Here is a 22,920-nt window from a genome sequence, read left to right on the forward strand (position 1 = left end):
CCTGTCTTGCTAGTTGTTTGGCATAGGGTGTCCAGCACTGTAGCTTGCTTGTCGTTGAGTGGAGCTGGGCTTTAGCGTTGAGATGTAGATCTCTGGAAGAGCTTTTGCCATTAGATACTACGTGGAGCTGAGAGGTCTCTGGTGGACCAATGTCCTGAACTCGGCTCTCCCACCTCAGAGGCACAGGCTGACACCCGGCCAAGAGCACCAAGACCCTCTCAGCCACACAGCTCAGAAGAAAAGGGAGAATAAAAGAAAGAAAGAAAATAAATAAAATAAAGTTATTAAAATAAAAAATAATTATTAAAAATTAAAAAAATTAAAGTAATAGAAAAAGAAAAAACAGAAAGAAAGAAAGAGGAGAGCAACCAAACCAAGAAACAAATCCACCAATGATAACAAGCACTAGAAACTATACTAAAAAAGAAAAAACAAACCAAAAAAAACCAGACAGGCAGAACCCTAAGACAAATGGTGAAAGCAAAGCTATACAGACAAAATCACACAAAGAAGCATACATGTACACACTCACAAAAAGAGAACAAGGAAAAATATATACATATCTTTGCTTCCAAAGTCCACGGCCTCAATTTTGGGATGATTCGTTGTGTATTCAGGTATTCCACAGATGCACGGTACCTCAAGTTGATTGTGGAGATTTAATCCACTGCTCCTGAGGCTGCTGGGAGAGATTTCCCTTTCTCTTCTTTGTTTGCACAGCTCCCAGGGTTCATCTTTGGATTTGGCCCCCACCTCTGCGTAAAGGTAGCCTGAGGGCATCTGTTCTTCACTGATACAGGACGGGGTAAAAGGAGCAGCTGATTCGGGGGCTCAGGCTCACTCAGGCGGTGGGGAGGGAGGGGTACGGAATGCGGGGCGAGCCTGCAGTGGCAGAAGCCAGTGTGACGTTGCAACAGCCTGAGGCACGCCATGCATTCTCCCGGGAAAGTTGTCCCTGGATCACGGGACCCTGGCAGTGGCGGGCTGCACTGGCTCCCAGAGGGGAGGTGTGGATAGCGACCTGTGCTTGCACACAGGCTTCCTGGTTGCTGCAGCAGCAGCAGCCTTAGCATTTTATGCCCGTCTCTGTTGTCTGCACTAATAGCCACGGCTCGTGCCCATCTCTGGAGCTTGTTTAGGCGGTGTTCTGAATCCCCTCTCCTTGTGCACCCTGAAACAATGGTCTCTTGCCTCTTAGGCAGGTCCAGACTTCTTCCCGGTCTCCCTCCTGGCTAGCTGTGGCGCACTAGCCCCCTTCAGGCTGTGTTCACGCAGCCAACCCCAGCCCTCTCCCTGCGCTCCGACCGAAACCCGAGCCTCAGCTCGCAGCCCCGCCCACCCCGGCGGCTGAGCAGACAAGCCTCTCTGGCCGGTGAGTGCCGGTCAGCACCGATCCTCTGTGCGGGAATCTCTCCGCTTTGCCCTCCGCACCCCTGTGGCTGCGCTTTCCTCCGTGGCCCCAAAGCTCCCACCACCACCACCCCCAGTCTCCAGCAGTGAAGGGGCTTCCTACTGTGTGGAAACTTTTCCTCCTTCACAGCTCCCTCCCGCTGGTGCAGGTCCTGTCCCTATTCTTTTGTCTCTGTTTTTTCTTTTTTCTTTTGCCCCACCCAGGTACGTGGTGAGTTTCTTGCCTTTTGGGAAGTTTGAGGTCTTCTGCCAACGTTCAGTAGGTGTTCTGTGGGGGTTGTTCCACATGTAGGTGTATTTCTGTTGTATTTGTGGGGAGGAAGGTGATCTCCAAGTCTTACTCTTCCGCCATCTTGAAGGTCTCCTCTCTAGGTCTTTTATAAGAAAGAAGATTCTCAGTCATGAGGCTAAAACAAGGAGAATATTGGGAAACATGGAGAGGTTTACAGTTTGAAATGGCAACCACCTTTTCTGAGACAATTATTTTTTAGTGTCCCAAGTTTTTCCTACCTTTTTTTTGTACTTATTCCATATCATCCATCCCTCCCTTCATCCCTCCCTCCCTCCCTCCCTCCCTTCCTTCCTTCCTTCCTTCCATATTCATCGAGCACCAAGAATGTGCCAAGCACTATAGTACGTGTAGAAGATCCAGTGATAAGACCGTTTTAGTCCCAGACCTCATAAAGCTTACAGTTTGAGTGAAGGATACAAATAAGTAAATAGGCTTTTTCAATACAGTGTGATGAGTGATTCTGTGACAGAAGTGTAAGATAACTTGAACTTATAGAAAGTGCATTCACTCCACATTTGATAGGCCAGGAAAGGATTCCTAATAAACATGATTGAGACCTGAATGATATATGGGCATAAGCAAGCATGGAGAGGTGTGTACCAGAGTGGTGGTATAGAGGGATAGAAAAGTATTTCAGCTATAGAGAATATGCAGTGGTTCAGAGCTGAGAAAGAGATAGAGATCTTTTTAAAAACTGAAGTAATACGGTATATCTGGAGTTCATTTACAAGTAGGAGGGTGGAGAAAGATAAGGCTGAAGAAGTAAGAGCTAGATCATGAAAACATTTTTGCTATTTTAAGGATTTGGATTTTATCCTGAAAGTACTGGGAAATCACTGAAGGGCTTTAATCAGTGGCATGATTGGAACCACATTTTATAAAGTTCACTCTGGATGCAATGTAGAGAATGCATTAGAGGATAATAGAAAAGGAACATAAGGACTCATTAGGGAGGTTTTGCAGTAGTCCAGGCAAGACGATGGCCTAGTCTAGTGTAATGGCAGTAGCAATGGAGAGAAGTGGCTGGGTTTAAGATATTTTTCAGAGGTAGAAACAACTACCTTGCTACTTATTGGTTATAAGGGGTGAAGTAGAAGGAATAAAGATGATGCCCTTCTGGCTTGAGCAACTGGGAAAAAAGTGGGGCCTCACTAGGGTAGAAACTCTAAATGGAAAACAAATTTGGAGGAGTAGAGACATGATAAGTTCATTTGGGAAATACTGAATTTAGAGGCCTACAAGATGTCTAGGTAAAGATGTTCTATAGACAGTTGGATAATAGCTGTTTGAAAGTCAGGAGAGAGTTGAGCTAGAAAATCAAGAAAGAGAGCTAAGCTCAAATCTACAGAGAGCTATAGATTTGAGAGTCATTCATGTGTAGATGGTAATTGAAGCCATGGGAGTAAATGAGATCTGTGATTGAGAATGAGTGAGAGTGAGAAGAGAAGAAGGCCTCGTGATGAAGAACCATGAAGAATATCAACATTTAAGAAGGGCCTGAGAAGGAGATTTGAGTTGAAAACTAGCTTGAGTTTCTCACAATTTATTGGTTTGGGGACTATATGTATCAGCAGGAATTTTGCTGTTCGGCTTATTTGTTAAAAGGTGTATTGATATGAAATTGATGGTTGAACTTGTTAATTTTTCATTAATAGATGCAGATGAATAAATCTCAAAGTGTGGACCTTAAAGAGTTTGGTTTTACTCCAAAACCTTCTCTTACCAGTGTATCAAGGTACAAATATAATGTTAATATCTGAGGTAAAATATTCATCATAAACTCTCTGTTCCTCCAAATAGTCATTTATTCAGAGAAAGATGGTTACTGGCTACCTTTGAATCACAGTAATCATTTAGTTCCATAATGAGGTAATTACATCAGGAGAGTTTTGTTATCTTTTACACCCCAAATTTATTTAGAACTCTGCAGTCATAAGGATACTTTAACATTGATCTAATCTGCTCTTTCCTGGAAAACTACCCATCCTATGTGTCATGCCTCCAGGCTCTCTCTGCCTTCTAAACTTAACAGATGACAAGAGCATACTTTAAAAAGAGAAGTCATGTTGGTGTATAAAGTCTAATATTTTCCATTTAGGGGCCCACTCTATATTAATAATACCTCAGATTTATAAAATACTTTATAATTTAAAAATTGCATGTTTGTGCATTCTTTCTTTTGAACTTAACAACAACCTGGCTCATAAACCAAGGTATTTTTATCCTATTATATAGATGAAATAACCAAAGCTCATATTCAGAGGGCCCTAGATGATAATTCAGCATTCTTTTCCTATTATGATACCTAAAAGATAACAGTATATGTAATTTCCCTTCCAGATAAAGGCATTCTATATGCTGGGATGACATTTAATATACTTAACAACCAGTACAGAACAGCCGCTGACCAATCAGAATAGATGCCAACACTACTTCAAGAGATCCTAACTTTTGTTATCTAACTGAAAGAAGCATTAGAAATAAATTTTTAAGTCTACACACAAATAGCAGAAATCTACCCAATGGGGGAATGTAAAGATGACTAAGTGACCTAAGTAGTTGTCACTTCCATTAAACACCTATTTTTTTACCTTTTACTACTCAGGCTAGTACAGTTTATCACAGAAGTGTTGAGTGGCTGAACCAGTTTTTTCCCATTTATATGAATCAGTAGTTTTCAAAGTCAGATTAATTTTAATATTTTCTTTAACATTTTTATGGTTTTATTTATCTTTATAAAGGTCAGAATATTTAAACATACCCGAATTGCCTATAATGGAGCCGAGGTATCAGCATGAGATCTACACAAAAGGTCAACAACCAGAACCATCTGCATATCAAGACAAAGGTAAATTACTGTTGATATTGACTTGAGAGAGAAAATGATTTCTCACTACTTTGGATTGACAAGCAATGTTATTGAAAAACCAAAATCTAAAATTATGATTATTAACTTGGCAACATTTTTCTCTTCAGTTATTGAAGCAGTTTCAAATTCTTAGGTCTGTTATTTCAGATGGTCTTGTTGTGTCTATCATAGATTCCTAAAAAATCTTTTCGTACATAGCATTGACTATTTTAATTTAAAGATAACATGAGGGCGCTTCCCTGGTGGCGCAGTGGTTGAGAGTCTGCCTGCCGATGCAGGGGACACGGGTTCGTGCCCCAGTCTGGGAAGATCCCACATGCCACGGAGCGGCTGGGCCCGTGAGCCATGGCCGCTGAGCCTGCGCATCCGGAGCCTGTGCTCCGCAATGGGAGAGGCCACAACAGTGAGAGGCCCGCATACCGCAAAAGAAAAAAAAGATAATATGAGGAAAAGCTGAGAATAGAAGGGATCTTAGGATATGCAAAGTATTAAAATGCTGAACGATTACTTTTATGTGTCTTTAGAATTATTTGAAATAATTTTTTATTTATAAAATTAGTCCATTTTATAAAATAGCTGTGTGACCTTGGGAAAATTATTTAACCTCTTTGGGCATTAGTCTTACCTTTAAAATTAAGGGATTAAATTGGGTGACCTTTAATATCTCTCCAGTTCTTAAACCTATGATTCTTACAATCTCTATGATATGTGAGACTATAACCTAGTTTGTGGGATATAGCTGGTTTGTAATATAGATTTGCTTTTTATCTGTGTCTGTCATTAAATTAAAGAGATAATGCATATAAATTCTTCAACTTTGAGCCTATTTCATCATTTCTCCGGGTCCTGCCATTAATAGCACCATTTCTCTGGGTCATGCTACTATACTAATAGCAGTTTGTTAAAACGTGTGAGAAATAATTCTGGCCACAGAGTTGTTTGTTCAAGTGGCTGTATGTAGAAATGGTAAACTTGGGATTTTCTAAAAACAATTAATTTCATGTGTGTGTTGTTTTTGACTTCTATTGCCACTCTTTCCTTCATTCTTTCACTCTATTGCTTTCTCTGGCCATAATTTAAGATCTTAGGTAGGCAAGGGCTGGAGTACCCATCACCCCTTATGACACCGTGGCAGCCATTAGACCCAATATCAGATCAAGAAAAATCCCCTGGTCTTACCTAGACTATCAGAACATTTATCCAATTTGTTCAAAGCCTGAAAATATTATTACAACATGAATAGAAGGTGTAAGAGTGTCAATCCTCTTATTTTTATCTCTCTTCAACCTGTAGCCCTCTAACTTATTCCTTGTATGGCTGATCTATTCCCTGCCCTTCTCCACACCAGAGTTTGTCCTTCCCTACTTTCATGTTGTCTTTACATAGTTTTTCTACTTTTATTTCTTTCCCACCCACTATTCCAAATGTGATTTGTATTATGATATAAAACTCTCATCTAGATACTTTAAACCCCAATAATAACTGTATCCCTCTTTTACTGAATGCCCCCCCACCTTTTTTAAAGAAGCTGTATAATATAGTAGTTCAACTTACAGGATCTAGAGATTATCTGTCCAGGTTCAAATCCTAGCTCATTTAGTAGTTGTATGACTTTTCATAGTATACTTACCCAGTTCATCTCAATTCCCTCATCTGGTTATATTTTAGGGATTTTAGGGTTAAATGAGATAATATATATAAAGCTCTTAGCATAATATCTGGTACTGTTATTAATAGTAATTGAGTATATTCATTATACTTTTTCCACATTAGTCTTTGGTGACAAAACATACTTTAAATGTATTCAAATACTGCTCTTAAGAATGTTTTAAGAAAAACATGGCAATTTTTATCATCTGTATTCCAGGTGCAAAAAGAGAAGAAGAAAAAATGTCAGAAATTATGAGAAAGCATGTTGAATTGTAAAATTTAAATTGTAAGGGACCTTTGTGCAATTTCTCATTTTTACAATGAAAGAAGCCAAGACTCAGAGATTAAATGACTTGCCCAAAATTACATATCTAATTAATAGCAGGACTAGAAATAGATTTCATATCTCTTGATTCCCAGGCAATGCCATTTCTATAAAATGAAATTGACTTTTAGTTATCAGTGGAGAATTGAAAATCAAACCTGTAATATACAAACTCTTTCAACTTTCCACCCCCCCAACTATTATATTTCTCTGTTTCTGCACGCATCCATAACTCTCTATTTATTTTGAAAGAAGAATTATCTTTTCTTCTATTCAAAGTTTATGTCTCCGCCTGTAATCGTAATCTTTCCAATTCTGCCCCCTCTGGGTCTTTAGAAGACCAGCTATCTCTCTCCTCTTGCCCTTATTTTCAGTATCTTCTCCCTGTGGCCTCTTTCTTTTCAGCATATAAATATGCTCAAGTCTCTTCCTTCTTTAGCTGCCAGTCCCCATCTAGCCAGATGGTCTTCTTCTCTTTATATTTCCACTGCACTTTGTACCTACTTCTCTTTTCAGGACATAGTGTACTGTGTATGTGTATCAAGGCACAAAAGTAGAATAATGTGTACTGGAGTTGTAGGTACAGTTGAAGTATAGAGAAGGATTTGGATAGTGAAGAAGAGGATAGAGGTTATTTAAAGTGAAGGAAACTCACTTTATATTTTACTGGAGCAAGCTTGTACTAGCTTGTGAGATGATTATTAAATTTTGGGGAATCAGGCATCATTAAAGTTTAATTATATAAACTTTCAATTAAGTTATATTAAACACAAAGGTTATAAATATTAAAAACTAACCATTTCCTAATTATTCTACTACATTTTACTGTTATCTGTATTCTTGAGATTATTTGCATCTATATTTATATCTGTATGGTGGAAATACTGTATAAAGGGGTGCTATTGTGCATTTCTTCCCAACTTTGCATTCAGTTATGTCACATTTGTAGCTTGAAATCAGTCATGGTGGGAATACTTATAGAATGGAAATCAGCAAACACTACAAATCAGGGCCTAACTTATTGTTTTGTTTATTGTTTATACCTAAGAAAGTGATGGAGAAAATGACAGTAGTGCAAACTTAATTTATCAGTGTGTCATGTCTGTAGCCCTTATATTGTGGATAGCAAGAAAAATTGAAGGAATATTCTTCTAGCATTTGAAAATTACTATCTAATTCAGCAAGGAAATTGCTTAAGGCTATGGGTGAATGAGTGAAATCCCAACATATGTCTTTATTGTTTTACTTTTATTAAAGTCAACAAAAATATCAAACAACGCTCGAATTGACGAATGTGAGAACTACATTCATTTATCAATTGTAACCATAGGTTGATACAGATACAAGAGTTTGGCAAAATTCAATGAAAACGTTCAGTGATAATCAATTAGATATATGGAATTTACAGTTAAGCATGCTGTATATTTTATCATTATTTGTAAATTGTGTGCTATACATCCTTCACATATAATACATATATATGCATAAAATTTTTTGGAGAAGCGAGTTATTGAATATTTATTAACCACTGCTATGGAAAACTGTACAAGTAAAGACATTTAGTCCCCATAACAATCATATGTATTAGGTACTATTATTTATTTATTTGGTTGTGTTGGGTCTTAGTTGCGGCAGGCAGGCTCCTTAGTTGTGGCTTGCCAGCTCCTTAGTTGTGGCATGCGAACTCTTAGTTGTGGCATGCATGTGACATCTAGTTCCCGGACCAGGGATCGAACCCGGGCCCCCTGCATTGGGAGCGGGGAGTCTTAACCTCCATGCCACCAGGGAAGTTCCATGTTAGGTACTATTATTATCCCCATTTTGCAGAGGAGAAAACTTAAGCTCAGAGTTTAAATTACTTGTCTAAGATCATCCAACTAGTAAATGATAGAGATGGAATTTTCACCCAGGTAGTCTGGCTCTAAACCCAGGCTATAAACAATGGATAACACTGAGGATATTTTAGGAGGAGAAAAATAACGATATATTTTCGTAACAATACTCAAAATTAACTGCTTGTAGGGAGAAGAGATGGGGGAGGAAGCCCATTTTAGAAGCTATTACAATCCAATCTTGGAGTAAGATTATTCTTATGTAGGAATTAAGAGGGAAAATTAATTCTGTCTAGAAGAATACCTTGAAAATTAAATTTAGTGCAGCAGTCAATCACTACATGTAATACAGTAAATAAAATTGTTGAATACAATACTCAGCAATGCTTTAGAACACTACTACTCAAGACCTCTGTTTAGTAGTTGAAAGATGTGTTTGATATGTCAATAAATAATGATGCTTAAGGTTTAAAAAGTGCCTATACTCATTTATACATACACATGACAGATTTTTCTAGACGGACCTATTCTACAACTTCAAATGAGAAAGCCCCTCAAACAGTGCTGTTCAACAGAAATCTTAATGCATCTGAAAACCAGGATTTGACAGATGCGGTTAAAAGTAATTCTTCATTTTCAGAAGTTTTGAATGTGAACTTTGAATTGGGAAATGAAGTTTGGGATGATTTTGATGATGAAAGCTTAATAGAAGTTACTAGCTTTTCAACTGATACCGAGAAGACAAAAACATCAGGTAAATAGCATGAAATACATTTCATTTGTATGTATTTTTGTATATATGTGTGTATTGTATTTGAAATATATGTTAGAATGAAATAATTTTATGAGAAATTATTTGAATATTTTTCAGTTAAGCTTTTGGGACTAATTTTCTTTTTCTTTTTTGTGTGCTTGCTTAATTAGTTTCAGTTTGTTAAGATTATAATTTTTAGCAAAAGTAAAATTTGACCCTCCCACAAATAACATTTCCTATCCCTAGGGACAGAGGTCAAGGTTATTCCATGATGACGATATAGGAAATGAGCTTTTTCTATTCTATTGCTCCTTATCTTGTTAAAGGCTCTATTCAAATTCAGATTGTTTATCGAATTTTCCCTCATAAAACAGACTATCCTGCTCTCCATTTTAAGATCTCACGTAGTCTGGTAATGTTTGTGAAAAACAAAAATGTTCCAATTTAAAAAATATTCTTTTTTCACATGCTAGCAAAAAACATAAAAGATAACTTTTATTTCTAATAGAAATATTGACTTTTCAAGTATAAATAAATAAACAGGAAAAGATTAGTTTCTCTTGTATTAGATATTGTGCTTAAATCATATACAATCCAAAAATAATGGGACTAGGCCTTTGAGTTACCGGTGAATCCACTCTATTTCACCAAAACAGAGAAGTGAAAATCTTGGTAAGTATAAGACAAGATAGGGAGACAGAGATACTCTTTCCCAGGATGGCTGACAGATGGAAATCAGTCCCTTGCAGACCATTGAAAATATTGAATGAACTTCGACTTGATCATTTACATGGCTTAAAAATAAATAAATAAATAAATAAATAAATAAATAAATGATAGTGGTTGGGGACCTTTTAATATAGTGACTAATAAGCTAATCTATGTGTTTTATAGATTTATTCTCTTAACTTTGCTCCTTTGTTTTGTCTATGCACGTTAAATTTGATTATTGAGAAGAATTTTTCATTCTCTCCTTAACCAGATCATATCTGTTTGGAGAGATATTCTACTCTAGAATAGAATACAGATATTCTATTCGATTTATTTCAAAATGTTATCTTTTTACCTAGGATTTGGAAACCCTTTGAGTTCAAGAACCAGGGAAAGTAAGCTACCCTTTGAACAATCAAAAAGCAAATTCCAAAGAGAAATGTCAAACAGGCAAGTTTTAGAACTTTATTTTCAAACACTTACAACTTTATATCCTCCTGACATGTAAGTGGAGATGGGGATAAAGTCATTAAATGTCAGAGAAGCAATAGGGCGTTAGCCAACTTAAAGCCTCTTAATCTTAGAGCTGTGTTTCTCAAAGTGCTGTTGTCATACCACCCCAAAATCAAAATTACCCAGGGGTGCACATTAAAAATGCACATTCTTGGGCCCCATGCTAGACTTACTGAATCATGGTCTCTGGGGCTGGAGCTGAGGAATCTTCACTTTTTATTAGATGTGAAAACTGAATAGGAGTTTGACAGGTAGAAAAGAGGAGACTAAGGCATTCCAGGTAGAAGAGTACATGTAAAGGGATAAGGCTTGAAAAGGCATCCCATGCTCAAGGGTCAGTAAAGTGTGGCCTATGTAGCCATAGAATTAAGGCTGAGATTGCTGAGGTCTGTGAGGGGCCATGAATGCCATATTTAGATACCTGTGCTGTATCCAGTAGGTCAGGGGTCACAAGCTCAAACTGCCTTTGGGATTTCATGGGCCAAGGTTAACTGTAGAGTGTCCCATCTAAAGGGAATAACCACTACTCTGCTCCAACCAGTTGTTGCTGTACAGGAAATGTGAGTCTAGTGTTGTCAAATATCCTGATTTTTAAAAAAAGCTAAGATCAAAAATTTATGTGACATCTCCTAACTTAAAAAATTTTTTTAACATCTTTATTGGAGTATAATTGCTTTACAGTGGTGTGCTAGTTTCTGCTTTACAGCAAAATGAATCAGTTATACATATACATATGTCCCCATATCTCTTCCCTCTTGCATCTCTGTCCCTCCCACCCTCCCTATCCCACCCCTCTAGGTGGTCACAAAGCACTGAGCTGACCTCCCTGTGCTATGCGGCTGCTTCCCACTAGCTATCTATTTTACGTTTGGTAGTGTATATATGTCCATGCCACTCTCTCACTTTGTCCCAGCTTACCCTTCCCCCTCCTCATATCCTCAAGTCCATTCTCTAGTAGGTCTGCATCTTTATTCCCATCTTGCCCCTAGGTTCTTCATGACCATTTTTTTTTTTTAGATTCTATATATATGTGTTAGCATACAGTATTTGTTTTTCTCTTTCTGACTTACTTCGCTCTGTATGACAGTCTCTAGGTCCATCCACCTCACTACAAATAACTCAGTTTCATTCCTTTTTATGGCTGAGTAATATCCCATTGTATATATGTGCCACATCTTCTTTATCCATTCATCTATTGATGGACACTTCGGTTGCTTCCATGTCCTGGCTACTGTAAACAGAGCTGCAATGAACATTTTGGTACATGACTTTTTCTGAATTATGGTTTACTCAGGGTATATGCCCAGCAGTGGGATTGCTGAGTCATATGGTAGTTCTATTTTTAGTTTTTTAAGGAACGTCCATACTGCTCCCCATAGTGGCTGTATCAATCTACATTCCCACCAACAATGCAAGAGGGTTGCCTTTTCTGCACACCCTGTCCAGCATTTATTGTTTGTAGATTTTTTGATGATGGCCATTCTGACTGGCGTGAGATGATATCTCATTGTAGTTTTGATTTGCATTTCTCTAATGATTAATGATGTTGAGCATTCTTTCATGTGTCTGTTGGCAATCTGTATGTCTTCTTTGGAGAAATGTCTATTTAGGTCTTCTGCACATTTTTGGATTGGGTTGTTTGTTTTTTTAATGTTGAGCTGCATGAGCTGCTTGTAAATTTTGGAGATTAATCCTTTGTCAGTTGCTTCATTTGCAGATATTTCTCCCATTCTGAGGGTTGTCTTTTGGTCTTGTTTATGGTTTCCTTTGCTGTGCAAAAGCTTTGAAGTTTCATTAGGTCCCATTTGTTTATTTCTGTTTTTATTTCCATTTCTCTAGGAGGTGGGTCAAAAAGGATCTTGCTGTGATTTATGTCATAGAGTGTTCTGCCTATGTTTTCCCCTAAACTTTGATGGTGTCTGGCCTTACATTTAGGTCTTTAATCCATTTTGAGTTTATTTTTGTGTATGGTGTTAGGGAGTGTTCTAATTTCATTCTTTTACATGTATCTGTCCAGTTTTCCCAGCACCACTTATTGAAGAGGCTGTATTTTCTTCACTGTATATGCTTGCCTCCTTTATCAAAGATAAGGTGACCATATGTGCGTGGGTTTATCTCTTGGCTTTCTATCCTGTTCCATTGATCTATATTTCTGTTTCTGTGCCAGTACCATACTGTCTTGATTACTCTAGCTTTGTAGTATAGTCTGAAGTCAGGGAGCGTGATTCCTCCAGCTCCGTTTTTCTGTCTCAAGATTGCTTTGACTATTCTGGGTCTTTTGTGTTTCCACACAAATTGTGAAATTTTTTGTTCTAGCTCTGTGAAAAATGCCAGTTGTAGTTTGATACGGATTGCATTGAATCTGTAGATTCCTTTGGGTAGTAGAGTCATTTTCACAATGTTGATTCTTCCAATCCAAGAACATGGTATATCTCTCCATCTATTTGTATCATCTTTAATTTCTTTCACCAGTGTCTTACGGTTTTCTGCATACAGGTCTTTTGTCTCCTTAGGTAGGTTTATTCCTAGGTATTTTATTCTTTTTGTTGCAATGGTAAATGGGAGTGTTTCCTTAATTTCTCTTTCAGATTTTTCATCAGTAGTGAATAGGAATGCAAGAGATTTCTGTAGTTTTGTATCCTGCTACTTTACCAAATTCATTGATTAGCTCCAGTAGTTTTCTGGTAGCATCTTTAGGATTCTCTGTGTTAAGTATCATGTCATCTACAAACAGTGACAGCTTTACTTATTCTTTCCCAATTTGGATTCCTTTTATTTCTTTTTCTTCTCTGATTGCTGTGGCTAAAACTTCCAAAACTATGTTGAACAATAGTGGGAGAGTGGGCAACCTTGTCTTGTTCCTGATCTTAGTGGAAATGGTTTCAGTTTTTCACCATTGAGGACGATGTTGAGTGGGTTTGTAATATATGGCCTTTATTATGTTGAGGAAAGTTCCCTCTATGCCTACTTTCTGGTGAGTTTTTATCATAAATGGGTTTTGAATTTTGTCGAAAGCTTTCTGTGCATCGATTGAGATGATCATATGCTTTTTCTCCTTCAATTTGTTAATATGGTGTATCACGTTGATTGATTTGCATGTATTGAAGAATCCTTGCATTCCTGGGATAAACGCCACTTGACCATAGTGTATTATCCTTTCAATGTGCTGTTGGATTCTGTTCGCTAGTATTTTCTTGAGGAGTTTTGCATCTATGTTCATCAGTGATATTGGCCTGTAGTTTTCTTTCTTTGTGACATCTTTGTCTGGTTATGGTATCAGAGTGATGATGGCCTCGTAGAATGAGTTTGGGAGTGTTCCTCCCTCTGCTATATTTTGGAAGAGTTTGAGAAGGATAGGTGTTAGCTGTTCTCTAAATGTTTGATAGAATTCTCCTGTAAAGCCATCTGGTCCTGGGCTTTTGTTTGTTGGAAGATTTTTAATCACAGTTTCAATTTCAGTGTTTGTGATTGGTCTGTTCATACTTTCTATTTCTTCCTGGTTCAGTCTCGGAAGGTTGTGCGTTTCTAAGAATTTGTCCATTTCTTCCAGTTTGTCCATTTTATTGGCATATAGTTGCTTGTAGTAATCTCTCATGAACCTTTGTATTTCTGCAGTGTCAGTTGTTACTTCCCCTTTTTCATTTCTAATTCTATTGATTTGAATCTTCTCCCTTTTTTTCTTGATGAGTCTGGCTAATGGCTTATCAATTTTGTTTATCTTCTCAAAGAACTAGCTTTTAGTTTTATTGATCTTTGCTATCGTTTCCTTCGTTTCTTTTTCATTTATTTCTGATCTGATCTTGATAATTTCTTTCCTTCTGCTAACTTTGGGGTTTTTTGTTCTTCATTCTCTAATTGCTTTAGGTGTAAGGTTAGGTTGTCTATATGAGATGTTTCATGTTTTTTAAGGTAAGATTGTATTGCTATAAATTTCCCTCTTATAACTGCTTTTGCTGCATCCCATAAGTTTTGGGTGTCGTGTTTTCATTGTCATTTGTTTCTAGATATTTTTTGATTTCCTCTTTGATTTCTTCAGTGATCTCTTTGTTATTAAGTAGTGTGTTGTTTAGCCTCCATATGTTTGTATTTCTTACAGATTTTTTCCTATAATTGATATCTAGTCTTGTAGCGTTGTGGTTGGAAAAGATACTTGATACGATTTCAATTTTCTTAACTTTACCAAGGCTTGATTTGTGACCCAAGCTATGATCTATCCTGGAGAATGTTCCATGAGCACTTGAGAAGAATGTGTATACTATTGTTTTTGGATGGAATATCCTATAAATATCAATTAAGTCCATCTTGTTTAATGTATCATTTAAAGCTTGTGTTTCCTTATTTATTTTCATTTTGGATGATCTGTCCATTGGTGAAAGTGAGGTGTTAAAGTCCCCTACTATGATTGTGTTACTGTCAATTTCCCCTTTTATGGCTGTTAGTAATTGCCTTATGTATTGAGGTGCTCCTATGTTGGGTGCATAAATATTTACAATTGTTATATCTTCTTCTTGGATTGATCCCTTGATCATTATGTAGTGTCCTTCTTTGTCTCTTGTAATTGTCTTTATTTTAGAGTCTATTTTATCTGATATGAGAATTGCTACTCCAGCTTTCTTTTGATTTCCGTTTGCATGGAATATCTTTTTCCATCCCCTCACTTTCAGTCTGTATGTGTCCCTAGGTCTGAAGTGGGTCTCTTGTAGACAGCATATATACGTGTCTTGTTTTTGTATCCATTCAGCCAATCTGTGTCTTTTGGTTGGAGCATTTATTCCTTTACATTTAAGGTAATTATCAATATGTATGTTCCTATTTCCACTGTCTTAATTGTTTTTGGTTTATTATTGTAGGTCTTTTCTTTCTCTTTTGTTTCCTCCCTGGAGATGTTCCTTTAGCATTTGTTGTAGAGCTGGTTTGGTGGTGCTGAATTCTCTTAGCTTTTGCTTGTCTGTAAAGCTTTTAATTTCTCCATCAAATCTGAATAAGATCCTTGCTGGGTAGAGTAATCTTGGTTGTAGGTTTTTCTCCTTTATCACTTTAAATATGTCCTGCCACTCCCTTCTGGCTTGCAGAGTTTCTGCTGATAGACCAGCTGTTAACCTTATGGGGATTCCCTTATGTTTTATTTGTTGTTTTTTCATTGCTGCTTTTAATATTTGTTCTTTGTATTTAACTTTTGATAGTTTGATTAATATGTGTCTTGGCATGTTTCTCCTTGGATTTATCCTATATGTGACTGCCTGTGCTTCCTGGACTTGATTGACTATTTCTTTTCCCATATTAGGGAAGTTTTCAAGTATAATCTCTTGAAATATTTTCTCAGTCCCTTTCTCTTTCTCTTCTTCTGGGACCCCTATAATTCGAATGTTGGTGCGTTTAATGTTGTCCCAGAGGTCTCTGAGACTGTCCTCAATTCTTTTCATTCTTTTTTCTTTATTTTGCTCTGTGGTAGTTATTTCCACTATTTTATCTTCCAGTTCACTTATCCATTCTTCTGCCTCAGTTATTCTGCTATTGATCCCTTCTAGAGAATTTTTAATATCATTTATTGTTTTGTTCATCACTGTTTGTTTTCTCTTTAGTTTTTCTAAGTCCTTGTTAAACGTTTCTTGTATTTTCTCCATTCTATTTCCAAGATTTTGGATTATCTTTACTATCATTACTCTGAATTCTTTTTCAGGTAGACTGCCTATTTCCTCTTCATTTGTTAGGTCTGGTGGGTTTTTGCCTTGCTCCTTCATCTGCTGTGTGTTTTTCTGTCTTCTCATTTTGCTTAACTTACTGTGGTTGGGGTCTCCTTTTCACAGGCTACAGGTTTGTAGTTCTCGTTGTTTCTGATGTCTGTCCCCAGTGGCTAAGGTTTGTTCAGTGGGTTGTGTAGGCTTCCTGGTGAAGGGGACTGGTGCCTGTGTTCTGGTGGGTGAGGCTGGATCTTGTCTTTCTGTTGGGCAGGTCCACGTCTGGTGGTGTGTTTTGGGGTGTCTGAGGACTTATTATGATTTTAGGCAGCCTCTCTGCTAATTGATGGGGTTTTGCTCCTGTCTTGCTAGTTGTTTGGCATAGGGTGTCCAGCATTGTAGTTTGCTGGTTGTTGAGTGGAGCTGGGTCTTGGCATTGAGATGGAGATCTCTGGGAGATTTTCGCCATTTGATATTACGTGGAGCTGGAATGTCTCTTGTGGACCAGTGTCCTGAACTCGGCTCTCCCACCTCAGTGGCACAGCCCTGCCGCCTGGCTGGAGCACCAAGAGCCTGTTCTCCACACAGCTCAGAATAAAAGGGAGGAAAAACAGAAAGAATGAAGATAAAATAAAATAAAGTTATTAAAATAAAAAATAATTATTAAGAAAAAGAATTTTTAAGTATTAAAAAAAAAATTAAAACGAACAGACAGAACCCTAGGACAAATGGTAAAAGCAAAGCTATACAGACAAAATCACACACAGAAGCATACACATACACACTCACAAAAAGAGAAAAAGGGAAAAAAATATATATATATTGTTGCTCCCAAAGTCCACCTCCTCAATTTGGGATGATTCGTTGTCTATTCAGCTACTCCACAGATGCAGGGTACATGAAGTTGATTGTGGAGATTTAATCCGCTGCTTCTGACGCTGCTGGGAGAGATTTCCCTTTCTCTTCTTTGTTCACACAGCTCCCAGGGGCTCAGCTTGGATTTGGACCCGCCTCTGCGTGTAGGTTCCCTGAGGGTGACGGTTCTTGGTTCAGACAGGATGGGGTAAAGGAGCAGCTGATTTGGGGGCTCTGGCTCACTCAGGGAGGGGTACGGATGTGGGGCGAACTGAGGTGGCAGAGGCTGGTGTGACGTTGCACCAGCCTGAGGTGCGCTGTGCGTTCTCCCGGGGAAGTTGTCCCTGGATCCCGGGACCCTGGCAGTGGCGGGCTGCACAGGCTCCCAGGAGGGGAGGTATGGATAGTGACCTGTGCTCGCACACAGGCTTCTTGGTGGCGCAGCAGCAGCCTTAGTGTCTCATGCCCGTCTCTGGGGTCCGCGCTGATAGCCGCAGCTCATTCCCGTCTCTGGAGCTCCTTTAAGCGGTGCTCTTAATCCCTCTCCTTGTTCACCAGGAAACAAAGAGGCAAGAAAAAGTCTCTTGTCTCTTTGGCAGTTCCAGACCTTTTCCCGGACTCCCTCCCGGCTAGCCGTGGTGCACTAGCCCTCTCAGGCTGTGTTCACGCAGCCAACCCGTAGTCCTCTCCCTGGGATCTGACCTCCGAAGCCCAAGCCTCAGCTCCCAGCCCCCGCCCGCCCCGGCGGGTGAGCAGACAAGCCTCTCGGGCTGGTGAGTGCAGGTCGGCACCGATCCTCTGTGCGGGAATCTCTCCGCTTTGCCCGCTGCACCCCTGTTGCTGTGCTCTGCTCGGTGGCTCCGAAGCTTACCCCGTCCAACACCTGCAGTCTCCGCCCGTGAGGTCTTCTGCCAGCATTCAGTGGGTGTTCTGTAGGAGTTGTTCCACATGTAGATGTATTTCTGATGTATTTGTGGGGAGGAAGGTGATCTCCTCGTCTTACTCTTCCGCCATCTTGAAGCTCTCCTGACTTCTAAATTTTGACAACTAATTTTTTAAAATGTGATATGGTCTGCAGCACCCTCTCTCCAAAAAATAATAATAATGCTTGTAGACCGTATGTAGCCTAGAAGCCTCTAGTATTTGATCTCCATAGTAAGCAGTGAGGGCCCATCCAAAATATTTAAGCATAGCTTATATAATTTAATCAGAAAAAATCATTCTAGCAGTGATATCTAGAATGATTTGTAGAGGGTGGGACCAGCAGGGACATGGTGGCCAATGAGAAAGGCAGGCTATGATGAGGCCTCAACTATGGTAGAGGTGATAGAAACTGAGAGGTAGAATTGGATTTTTCAGATATTTCATAGATAACACAGATTAGATTTAGCAATTGCTAGAATATGGTAGTAAAGGAAGAGGGAAGAATAAATGGCAAGTGGGTAGATTGAGGTATTATCTGAGAATATAGAACATAGACGTTTGGGAAAAAAACAATAATTTTAGAAATGTTCAACTTAAAGTATCTTTTTTTTATTTTTATTTTATTTTTTATACAGCAGGTTCTTATTAGTTATCTATTTTATACATATTAGTGTATATATGTCAATCCCAATCTCCCAATTCATCACACCACAACCACTGCCCATCCCCGCAACTTACAGTATCTTTGTATAAATGTAAAATGCATTTGGATATTGGACCTGATTAGAACTCAAGGGAGAGAAATTATAGCCAGAGCCAAAACTTTCCCGCAGAGAAGAAACATTTATAACTTTTTATTCATGGTCCAACTTTCTACTTAAGGATTATTTATGTCTCCTGCTTTAAAAAAGTTTTAAATTTGTGGTGTCTTTTGATACTTTTGCTATTATTTCGTCATTTTACTGAACATTAGTATCAACATCACAGAATCATAGATTTCAGAGAATTCCAGAGTTGAAGGAGCTTAACTTAAATGTCATTTAGTCTCCCCACCACTGGATCCTTGAATAACCATCCAACATCACTGGCAAGTAATCATGCTATTTCTACCAAGACAACTTCAGTGTCCAGGAGCTTATTCACTCTTCAGTGCTTGTTCCATGTTTGGATCTCTCAGATCACTCAATAGCTTTTAAAAATATTTGTCTAAAATTTGTCTTTTTATCATTTCCATTCATTGCTTCTAACTCTGAGTCATACGGAATAAACAGATTAGAAACATCAAAGTGGAACAAAGCCGGGGGTATAGAGAAAATAGGCAAATCACAAGTAGGAAGATAACAAGGCATATGAACAGTTTTGTGCACCACACTTTTAGAAAAGTACAAATAATTTTGGGAGAGTTTAGAAGTGACCAACAGAAGATAAGTGGGTTTAAAAAGGAATCCTATCAAGAAACCTCTGAGAAACCGATGCCAGAAGTTGCTGCTAGGAAGAAGGCCTGTGGGATCTGAGGGTCTGAGATGAAAAGGAAACACATGCTTTTCCTTTCATACCCTTTTTACTATATTAATTCCTTGCCATTCATCAGAGATAAAGAGATTCAGTTCTTATCAATATATGTGATTCTTCCCTACCCATATCTACTGTTTATTGCTCCTTGTATGACTGTCACATTTTAGCCTGTGTCAGCTTAAATTGTCTCCTCCTCATAGTGGCATCCATGACCACTTTTTTAAGTTGGTTTGTGCCTCCACACTGTTATTTCCTATAATATTGCTCATTTCATTTCTTTCATATCACTTCAGGATCTATAATTATATTTATTGTTTATTCATTGTCTGTCCCTCTACAGATGATAACCACCTGAGGATGTGTTTACTATTTCATACTTAACTCCTAGTATAATGTGTGGCATACAGTAGTGAATAATAAATGTTTTTTAATGAATTAATTTAATACAAAAGATTAAAGGTGAATTCTAGTATACAGTTATACATGAACAGATAGGTAGAGATGTCTGTCTACAGTGAGACCAGAATAGGCAAAGGAGACTAAAAGTTAAGCAAATGGGATTTAGAAAAGATTTACAAACTGCTAGATGATAGATGATTAAGCATAAGACAGTTTTAATGAAAATTGTTGAATGATTATTTCTGTAGGCCTTTAAAAGTAAATTCTTATTTTATTTGGACTATATAAGTTGTTGTTTTATCTAAAAGAAAGGAGATACACCAAGTTCTCCATGAGTCTAAGAAATGGAGCATTAATTTTGGGGTTGATAAATGTGATAAACTCGAATCATATTTTCCAAAGGATCACTGTTGATCTAAATTAGAATGGTTTGTTTCTCTTATTTGCTGTATTTTATAAATAATTCATTTTGATTTTTAGTTTTGTTTCATCACATGAGAAGCCAGATATTTATTTATCAAATTCTGCTATGTCCAAGTTTGCTGCATCCTCCATGACAAAATTACCTCAACAAGCTGGAAATGCAAGTATTATAAGAAGAAGCACTTCTTTGTTTTTCTTTTAAATACCACCTGAATAGTTAAACCTTCAATGATTGCTAAATTTTTTAACCTCAAAATATAGGTCCATTTACAAGAAATAAAACAACAAAGTCTGTCGCCAGAGATTGAAAAGCTGTACTTTACTCACTCTGAAAAAATACCAAGCTCTTCAAATTTTGTTAAGAATGTGGATTGCTTTATTAGAAACAGTGAACATAAAAAGGAGATTGATTTGAGGTAAGAACTCTTTAAAAATATTTTGAAACTACACTAGTAAGAACTTTTTACAAAGAAGTTCAGTATTCCTTTTCCCTTGTTTCATTTTAAAGATCAGAACCTAAATGTTTTATTTACTTAAAGACATTAAAATTTTAGACCACTGGTGAGCTAAGCTCCTTAAGATAATTCAAAATATCACATATCTCAATTTTTGAGAACCCATATATTTGATGCTAGTAATTAAAACATATTATGCTGATAAACTTTTTTTTATTGATTTGAATACACTATGTTGATAATATGAAGTGTGAGGTCACTTGAGAAATGAGATCAGCTAATTTTTTTAACATTCAAGTTGTATTTTAGCCACCAAGTTCTGTTACAATTCTACAGATTCAAAGTGAAAGTCAGACTAAGTCTAATCAGTGCCCCGACTGCTGGTCATTTTTATGGGTAACTCTAGCAGTTTCCCTCTCCTTGAATAGTCAAGGTTTATAGACCTGTTGACACTGATTAAATGGCATTACTTTCCAATATGTTTAAAGAAATATCTAAGATACTTCTCTCTATCTTTCACAGTTTATGAAATCTTAATTTGCTCCAGACTTTTTACAAGGTTATGCACATTGAAGTTTGTTTAATAAATTAACCCTCTCAGCAATCTTCAAGTTTATCCATTTTATATTTATTATTATTTATTATAAATTTAAAAATAAATTGTGTTACAAAAATAGTTATTTTTATGTTTGCTTTTTCCTCCAGTCGGTATTATCCTGAGGATGAAGCTGATGAAATGAAGTCTTTTCTGGGAATATTTGATGGTATTTTCTAAAACAATCAGACAAAAATGCTTTTTATATTAATAAGACAAAGTATTAAAGACACTTAATTACAAAGCATGATTTTTATTTTTAAAAAGTAGTTCATATTTGTTCAGATTTTTTTTCTCTTGGATTTGACTAGCTTTGTTGACTCTTTTGCAACAAAATATTTGGACTGATTTTTTTCCCCATCATATTGATAACTTCATATAAAGCACTTTTGCAGTGGCTTTGTTTCATAAGTTGATAATTGTTTCATTTAGAAATAATTATTGGTTATTAATTGGGTTTTGACGGGAACGAATTTTATATTTTCTTAACAAGAAAAAAGGTATTCTGTGAAAGCAAAATGATGGTAGGTCAGTGAATCTATTTACTTTATCGATTTTTCACCATTATTGTTTTGTTTTACTAAAGATTTTTAAGAATCCAATGGCTGTCTGAACCTATTGTTATATCATTTCAAGCAACAATAAATGAAACATTAATCAATATAGACTGTTTAACTTGTTTCTCAATGTGACAAATTCTAAAACTTTGTTATGTTGAATTTTACTATAGCAAAAGCTATTTTATGTTATTTTCCAGTGGGATATATCTCAAATTTCTTTACTGTTAAGTAGTATATAGGCACTGTAAGCAATGTTTATATATAGTTGGGTTTTGCTTTCTAATCCAGTCTGACCATCTTTGACTGTTTAGATCATTTACATTTTTAAATTTTCCCATGAATCCATAGTATGGGTTAATTTTATCTTTTTTTCTTATTAGTTACTTATTTTATACATAATGTATATATATCAATCCCAATCTCCCAATTTATCCCATTACCACCACCACCCACCTACCACTTGCCCCCACTGGTGTCCATATGTTTGTTCTCTACATCTGTGTCTCTATTTCTGCCTTGCAAACTGGTTCATCTCTACCATTTTTCTAGATTCCACATATATGCATTAATATACGATATTTGTTTTTCTCTTTCTGACTTACTTCACTCTGTAGGACAGTCTCTAGGTCCATCCACGTCTCTACAAATGACCCAATTTCATTCGTTTTTATGACTCATTGTCATAAATATACATATAAATGACTCATTGTATATATGTACCACATCTTCTTTATCCATTCGTCTGTCGATGAGCATTTAGGTTGCTTCCATGACCTGGCTATTGTAAATAGTGCTGCAATGAACATTGGGATGCCTGTGTCTTTTTGAATTATGGTTTTCTCAGGGTATATGCCCAGCAGTGGGATTGCTGGGTCATATAGTAATTCTATTTTTAGTTTTATAAAGAACCTGCATACTGTTCTCCATAGTGGCTGTTTCAATTTACATTCCCACCAACAGTGCAAGAGGGTTCCCTTTTCTCCACACCTTCTCCAGCATTTGTTGTTTGTAGATTTTCTGATGATTCCCATTCTAACTGGTGTGAGGTGATACCTCTTTGTAGTTTTGATTTACATTTCTCTAATAATTAGTGATATTGAGCAACTTTTCATGTGCCTCTTGGCCATCTGTATGTCTTCTTTGGAGAAATGTCTATTTAG

General features: G+C 37.2%; 1 protein-coding gene across 1 annotated transcript in view; it reads left to right on the forward strand.

The window, feature by feature from the left end:
* HFM1 (helicase for meiosis 1) overlaps window positions 1-21,831 on the forward strand; it is a 125,534-nt gene extending 103,703 nt beyond the window's left edge. Inside the window, exons 32-38 of the mRNA XM_029231199.1 lie at window positions 3,358-3,437; window positions 4,444-4,550; window positions 8,887-9,132; window positions 10,203-10,293; window positions 20,208-20,310; window positions 20,412-20,566; window positions 21,311-21,831. Of these exons, the coding sequence (XP_029087032.1) occupies window positions 3,358-3,437; window positions 4,444-4,550; window positions 8,887-9,132; window positions 10,203-10,293; window positions 20,208-20,310; window positions 20,412-20,566; window positions 21,311-21,380 (852 nt within the window). The 3' untranslated portion in view covers window positions 21,381-21,831. The remainder of the gene's footprint in view (window positions 1-3,357; window positions 3,438-4,443; window positions 4,551-8,886; window positions 9,133-10,202; window positions 10,294-20,207; window positions 20,311-20,411; window positions 20,567-21,310) is intronic.
* Window positions 21,832-22,920: the final 1,089 nt, after the last annotated feature.

Source organism: Monodon monoceros, unplaced genomic scaffold (assembly GCF_005190385.1).
Source record: "Monodon monoceros isolate NGI ecotype Baffin Bay Population unplaced genomic scaffold, NGI_Narwhal_1 Super_Scaffold_18, whole genome shotgun sequence".
Classification (NCBI taxonomy): Eukaryota; Metazoa; Chordata; class Mammalia; order Artiodactyla; family Monodontidae; genus Monodon; species Monodon monoceros.